The 8,174-nt window shown below is 30.8% G+C and overlaps 1 protein-coding gene across 7 annotated transcripts in view; it reads left to right on the top strand.

Annotated features, from left to right (window-relative positions):
• Positions 1–8,174, top strand: part of LOC106459450 (transcription factor 12-like) — a 132,499-nt gene that overhangs the window by 103,238 nt on the left and 21,087 nt on the right. For all 7 annotated transcript variants that reach the window (XM_022385947.1, XM_022385948.1, XM_022385946.1 and 4 more), the window contains 3 exons: positions 1,332–1,416; positions 5,808–5,962; positions 6,914–7,153. In XM_022385947.1, the coding sequence (XP_022241655.1) occupies positions 1,332–1,416; positions 5,808–5,962; positions 6,914–7,153 (480 nt within the window). The remainder of the gene's footprint in view (positions 1–1,331; positions 1,417–5,807; positions 5,963–6,913; positions 7,154–8,174) is intronic.

Genomic DNA, 8,174 nt, shown 5'->3' with positions numbered 1-8,174 from the left:
CCAATGAATAGTGGGATTGACCATCACGTTATAACGCCCCAATAGCTGAAAGGATGAGCATGTTTGGTGTGACAAGGATTCGAACCCGTGACCCGCAGATTGCGAGTCGATCACCCTAACCACCTGGCCATGCCGGGCCTTGAACATTAAGAAACGACTTAGAAATCATGAAAAATAATATAAAAACTAATGACAAATTTTAGAATTACAGTAATAATAGCATAGAAAATATATTATATTCTTGTCTATTTTATTATTTGCATAGTAATTTCATGGACTAGCCAAAAAAACATTAGTTTATTGAGTAAAGCCAAACATTATCATTATAATAACTGAGGAATCCAAATATCTTTTCAATTATATTTTCAGAAATTAACTGTTAGAGAAATAGCCAGCCTTTTTTTTAGAGGGTGAGAAGAAAAGTATTTCTGTTAAATTATAAAACTTATTCTTATTTGAGTAATAACTGTGGCATTTATAAGAAGAATGTGTTAGTTTCCTTCTGCCAGTGACTACCAGACATTGTAGAAACAATACACGGTGTGGACATTCTTAGGTATGGTCTTGATGTTAACTAAATATAAAAACTGGTTGTTAAGTGACTAGTAAATGATTGGAACTTTGGATGAATGACAGGCTATTTATATAGATTATATGCAGTGAAAGTTTCCTTATTCTGCCAAGCTAGGACATGGTTAGTAGTTGTCTTCACTTGTTTTATTAAATTGGCCTTGCAGAAATCTCTAAGGCTTGGTTTTGAGAACTTTGTCTTTATTTACTTTCCATATGTGTTGCTGTATGTTTGTTTTTATGAAATATTAGTTACATTGGTAATTGCTTAAGATCACTTTTAAGAACATAATAAGTTATAGCATTGAAAAATATATTATAAGAAATTTAATAAATTTCAAAGTTACTAATTCCAAGTAACATGGTATTTCATCCACTTAACTGGTTATGAGGTTAATTACTTATTAAGTGTTGTTTGATTGGTTGTTAATGACTGTTAATGTTTGTGTTAGATATATATATATAAATACACATCTTATTATATGTTTAGTTTCATATTTTTTACTTATTGCTCCAATTGAGTCAGTTTTGTAATATTTAACTACCTAACTCTTCCAAAAAAGATTTTTCAACTACAAATCAGCCTGATGAAAGTCAAGAATCTTCTGTACACAACCTGGGTAGTGAAATTGTTATCACCTGAAAAGGGTCTCTGCTATAATATTTGGAGCTTTAGAAACTTAGTGAGGTTTAGTTAATATAAATGTAATTCCAAAATAGCTTACATAATGATTACAAAAAGATGTTTTTTTTAAATCTAGCAATATGGAGGAGCTGGATGTGAAGAAGACATACCTAGGTATACCTCACCTAAACCGGGCCTTTGTGGGGATTCATATTTCATGGGTAAACAATGCTTTTAGATCATGCATTTTCATTGAAGTTTTCTTTGTCTTATTTTTTCAATGCAATTTATCAACAATTGTTTCTATGTTTGTATGATGAAATGTTTCTTAAAAACTATATAGAAAAATCTATTAACTCCTAAGCTATTGCTTGTATCTTAGTAAGTCCTCTCCTTTAAGTACAGTTCTTAAAAATACCTTTGGGTTATAATATTTGCCTCTTTTTTTTTATTATATTATTATTATTATGCCCAAACATTTTTTGTTTAAACACTAGCTTATTTGTTGTTAAAAGCAAAGTTACACAATGGACTATCTGTGCTGTTCTTACCATAGGGATTGAAATCTAATTTTCAATATTATAATTCACTCAGACATATCACTGACCTACTGGAGCACTTGAAACATTGAAGAATTAAACTTTTCAAAGATTTATACTTTGTCAATAAAGTTTGTTATTTCTATATCTGACTAAAACAATCAAATATTTCTCATAGTCTACTCCAGTTGTCCAAATAGTATAGATATGTTGGTTTTCTATTGGTTGTAAAATATTTGCAATAGTTATTGTATATTTTACTTTGACTCAAGTGTTTTTTAATATGGATGAGATATACCAAAAAACAGTAGCTAAATATGCTTCATAAATGATTTAAAGGAGGTTGTACATCATATTTTTGGTTCTTGATTAGTGTAGAAATCATATAATATTTGTATTTTGTAGGGTTTTTTTTTTCTCTCTATCTCTCTCAGAAATACAGAGAGCATTGAGTGGTGTATTTTTACTTTTAAGAAAACTCAACTCACTGAATTATTAAAATTAAAAAGTGAGTTATTACTCTATTCTAATGGCTGATTAGAAATTTTGGCACATCTTGCTAACTAAAAGAAGAAAGTATCTTTGTCTGAATAGAATCATGTTATTACATACTATCTGAGCAATAAATTAAAAAATGATATGTATTTGTGTACATGGATGATTGATGAAATCATAACATAATGTTTTGGGACAACATGGGACCTGTTGGTCCATCTAGGCTATCCCATCCTCTAAACCAAACTAAAATTATTATATATATATAAAAAATATCTTAAAGCCAGCCCTTAACACTCATCTCGTATACTTACCAAGCTTTCTCTTAAACTCGCTTAAATTTACTGCCTCCACAACATCCGAAGGCAACCACCCTGTTAGAAAAATTAAACTGTCTTAGCTAGTCTTACTGTTTTCACCATTAAATACAAAAAACACGATGCATCAACATTATCAATTTCCTTTACAATCTTAAACACTTCAATCATATCTCCTCTAACTCAATTTTTTTTCAAGAGAAAACAATTTGAGAGATTTCAGCCTCTCCTCATATGACAACCCCTCCATCCCAGGCATCATTCTAGTATCCCTCCTCTGAACCCTTTCCAACAATTCAGTGTCCTTTCTAAGGTAAGGAGCCCAAGTTTGAAAACAATATTCCAAATGTGGCCTGACCAGTGACCTATACAATAAAATTATAACATCTTTAGACTTGTATTCAATATTTCTGTAGATACAACCTAAAATGCTATTTGCCCTACCACTAGCAATAGCACACTGCTTGGATGGCTTAAGAGACTGATCAACCAAGATCCCTTTCTTTCATGGCACTGTTAAGGTTATTCCCATCCATATATTGATATATCAAATTATGATAACCCACATGTATTATCTTGCATTCATTATAATTAAAACCCATCTGCCATTTATTTGCCCAACTCACTAAATCCTTTTGTAAATCAGCAGCATCTTCTTCACAGTTAGCAACACCCAAGACCTTAATGTCATCTGCAAATTTAAGTAATTTATTCACCATTCCTTCATCTGTGTCACTGATGTAAATCAAAAAAGAGCAAAGGTCCTAATACTGAGCCCTGTGGTACCCTACTTGTAACATTAATCCAGTTTGACTGAACTCCATTTGTAACAATCCCCTTCTTTCTTCAATCCAACCACTCTTCTATCCAATTTGCTAACTTATCCCCCACACCTATACAGATAATTTTTTTTTGCAAACATGTATGTGGTTCCTTGTCAAATGCTTTCTGAAAATCCAGATACACCAAATCTACACCCTTACTCTCATCTACATAAGCAGTAACATTTTCAAAAAATGTTAAAATATTTGTAAAGCAAAATTTTCCCTTAGTGATATCATGTTGACTATCCAATAAAATTCTGAACTTTGTTAAATGACTTTGCAAAGCATCTTTTATCAGACTTTACAGAACTTTTCCCACAACTGATGTAAGACTAATGGACCTATAATTACTGGGATAATTTTTATCACCTCCCTTGAAAAAGGAGTGACATTAACTAACTTCCAATCCTGTGGTACCTTTCCCACTATTCAAGGACTTACGAAAAAAAAAAAAAAATAAGTAGCATGTGGCTGGCATATCCAATCCTTTACCTTCTTCAAAACCCATGGGGAAATATCTAGCTCAGGAGCTAGATTGTTCTTTAAACTTCCCAATTTTATTCTTAACTAGCTTAGAATTAATGCAGTCATCTTTTTCAATCTTGTTTCCATCTATCAACTGTTCAAGATGTAGAATATTGCTTAAATCTTTGTTAGTAAAAACTGAAGAAAAAACAAAATTTAATAACCCAGCCACCTCATAATTATCAGATATTAGCTTTTCTTTATTGTCCTTCAAAGGTCCTACCCCCCATCCTAACATTTTGTTTACCTTTAATGTATTTAAAGAAATCCTTACTGTTAATTTTTACATTTTCAACCAACCTTTTCTCATACATCCATTTTGATATCCTAATTTCCTGTTACACCAATGTTCTTGATCTTCTAAATCTCCTGTTATACCATTCAATTTAAATTTCTTAAATTTATGATGCTTTTCTTTAATTTTATATATTATACTCTTTGTGAGCTAACTTGGTTTTTTACTTGCAGTTACCCTTTTCTTTCTATGAGGAATATGTTTACCTTGAATATTTAAAACTTTATCTTTAAACATTTTCGACATTTGATCAGTGTATCCAAATAACTCAGCTGCACAATTCACAACAGATAATTATTGTTGTATCCCTTCAAAATTTGCTTCTTTTTTTTTAATTTGTAACCAAAACGTCGTCATCATTTCTTATCTCCATATACAGCGAAAGATTGCATCTAATAGTACAATGATAACTTGCACCCAGATGTTCCCAATTTTCCACCCTCTCTATCATTTCTGTGTTTGAAGTTAACAAGAAATCTGAAATATTATTGTTTCTAGTTGGTTCCTTGACTAATTGGTGAGAAAAGCCATCTTAAACAGTTTCCAAAAACCTTTCTCCCTCACAGTTTGACTCTAGCATTTCCCAATCTATATGCCTGAAATTAAAATCACCCATAATTATGACTTCATTAACAGCCAAAATCTTAATTTCATTGTAAAGTTTCTCTTTAATTTCATCATTATCATCTGTTGGTCTGTAATAAATTCCCACTAAAAGCCTTTTCCATTTATATCTATTAATAGAAACCCAAATGGATTCAATCTCTTTGCTATTATCTTTGATATCCTCAACTTCAACAGGATGTAACTCACATTCTACCTATAAAGTCACTCCTCCCCCTCTCTTTAGTACTCTAGCCCTATTAAATAGCCTGTAACCCTATATTTCAAAGAAATTTGTGTCATCAAAACCATGTTTCAGTTATTCCCATTATATCAAAATCCTCCATTGCTACCAGTACTCTAAAGTCATCTATTTTATTTCTTATACTTCTAGCATTATAGTAATAAAAATTAAGCCTACCCTTATAACTACTTGTATACTTATTTCCTATGCTAAATTTTTCACTGCCTCTTATTCTTTTTGCATTTAGTTTATCCTGTCTCTCATCACCATTTAGTTCTAGTTTAAAACTTCAAGGGCATTGTAAAGTGCTTTTGAGTACTGTTTAAGTCAAAAGTGGAATTGCTAAAGGAAACTTGAAAAATATTTTCTGTGTGTGTGGATTCTCTCCAATCAACAAAAAACTACAATTTTCTTTTTCTGAGTTAGTTCATTTACACAAGGAAAGATATGCGAAAAAAGTACCCATGCTTCATTATTGTGCATCATCATATTAAATTTGTAGATAGGGTTAGACATTAGATGCCACTATAATTGAACTTTTCTGAAAATTATCTGACATTAGCTAGTTAGATTCATTTAAAGTGATAGTCAAATTAATCACTTTCAGAGACAAATAATGTTAACCAATGATTATGTAAGCAGTTTTTTCAAATTGGAATTTTATGTCTCTATTCAACTATCCACACAGTGTTATAAGATTTAGTAATGTATGCATCCTGTTTAAATACCACTAAATGACCTTATATTTTTAAATTAATTTTTTATTACAGAGGCTTCTCATGGTGTTGCTGACCCTTGGTCATCAAGTGCTAATTTGCATTCATCATCATACTCTTACACAACAGCAGCGATGGCCAACACAGGTTCCAGTCTCCCTTCCACATCATCTGCCTTCTCAACCATGCATCTTCCATCAGAACCAATGGTAACTACTGCTCCTGAAATTTGATTTTGACTTAGATTTATGTTGTTACCATAATGGTGAAACAGAAATAATTTTTATAAAATAAGATTATAATCACTAAATAAGAATATCATCTCATATAGAAACTTATTAAATAAAAACTAATTGTATGTATCAAATAGTAAATATTGTGTATAAATATTTGATTGTTATTTTCTATCAAAGTATGGCAAGAAACTTATTTTTACAATATTTTTGTTGAAATGTTGATCTCTCACTCATACAGTTTCTTAACAGTGTAGAACATTGATGGTTTTTATATTCACTAATTTGTATGTATTATGTTTTACTACTTATATACCAAGTTTTGATTTCAGAGAAGTTGTAAAATCTGATAAATAAAACACCTCTTATAGTACATATTTAGTTGATGAATCAGTTTCGTAATGTATTAAATTAAGAAATCATACTTTTGATTTAATCATATTGTTTGTGTTATTTACTAATGCATATAATGTACTGTAACTAAGGTGTTTTTATAATTTATATGTTCTCTAAATGGATTTACCTTATGTTTTAGACGTATGCGGCACAAAAACATTTATTTATTGATTGTTTCATAAGGTTTTAACCTTATATTTTTCCCATAGTAATATAATCAACGCTTAGAAGTTTTTGTATTGTACTGCTGTTCATTGTTATTATATTTAAATGTGACAATATTTGAAGTAGATTATCCAACAATTTGATGTTCTAAATTGCATATTATCAGTTTAAAATATTAGTTATTATTAATGCTAAATAAATAGCAAATAAAGATGAAAAAAAAGTTTTTATGATAGTTAAACATAATCAGTGCACATATTTATTCTTTACATTAGACATAATAGAGAATACTCTTATTCTGTACTTAGATTTGTTGTAAATTATTAGAAATAAATTAAAAACAAAAACTATTGGAATTTTTTCTAGGGTTATCAAGGTGTCGCCACTAACCCTGACCACCCAGTCATGCCACCAGTTCTTCCGCCCATGTCCAGTTTTCATGGCCCGTCCAACCGAGGTCCAACAGTGTCTCAGGCAACTGCTTCTCCACTGTATGGCCAAAACAATACATCGCAAGCCCCCATCCATACTTCTGACCAATTGGTCAGTCGAGGGGCCCAACAACCTTCCCAAACTGGAGATGCCCTTGGCAAAGCACTAGCTTCAGTATGTCAAATGATTTTGGAGATCTTAGTCAGAACTTTGTTATTTTACTCTTTTCCTAATAGTACATATATTATGAGCTATTGTTACATTTGGTTGATTGTTATATCACTGAATTTGTTAATCAGCTGAGAGTTGATGGGAAGTGAGACTAACTTCTCAGCTAGTCATGTACAAACCTTGCTGCTGAATAATAGTTGGAGACTTTGTTGCTTAATGTTAGATAATATATTTTTATTTCAACTTTTTGATAAAAGACTGCCTACTAGTGGCAGTTGGAAACTGGAAAGTAAATATACTTGTTTAGTACAAAAATTTTATAGGAAAATAAAGCATTTATGATATTATATTTCATTATCTTTTGGTATTTATTATAAAAAATATCTTATTTTTTTTTGTGGCTTGTCTCTTCTTTCACACCTTTATATCTGCTATCACTTAATGGCTGGTGAGCTTTTTTTAAGTTGCTGATAACAACTCTTCTTAATCCTTTCCAGATGGATCAAGGGTGAAAGGCCATGTGATTGCATTTGTTGACTTACATTCAAAATTTTCTTGAACTACTATTTCATGAATTTATGTCAATAAGTTTGGTATCAAACTGTAGTTTATAATTCAAATTTTAGTACTATACCTTACTCAATTTCTTAATTTAAAAGTAAATATTAAAAAAGCACAGTTAAACATCAAGTTTTGTGTGTCACGTGAAATGTTGAATGGAGCACTAGTTCAAATTAGATGTTTGTGATGTCAAAATACTAAGTCCATAGTTTCGTACGAATTAGGAACTCAGATTACCAATATTGATAAGATAGAATATAAAATAAGAACTTCTTATCTTTTTCCTAAGATATTACTCATGTAATAAATCAAATACAGTGGTACCCCGCTCACCTCGTTCCATTATTTGAAACACTCCCTTATATACACTTACTTCTATATATGACATGAATAACCAATCAAAAGCTCAGAATGTCCCCAAAGTTTGCTTTCCCAAAGTTTGCTTTCCCAGCCATTTTAACTT

Source organism: Limulus polyphemus, unplaced genomic scaffold (genome assembly GCF_000517525.1).
Source record: "Limulus polyphemus unplaced genomic scaffold, Limulus_polyphemus-2.1.2 Scaffold611, whole genome shotgun sequence".
Classification (NCBI taxonomy): domain Eukaryota; kingdom Metazoa; phylum Arthropoda; class Merostomata; order Xiphosura; family Limulidae; genus Limulus; species Limulus polyphemus.
The sequence above is the reverse complement of the archived record's forward strand: the minus strand, read 5'-3'. Positions and strand labels throughout refer to the sequence as shown.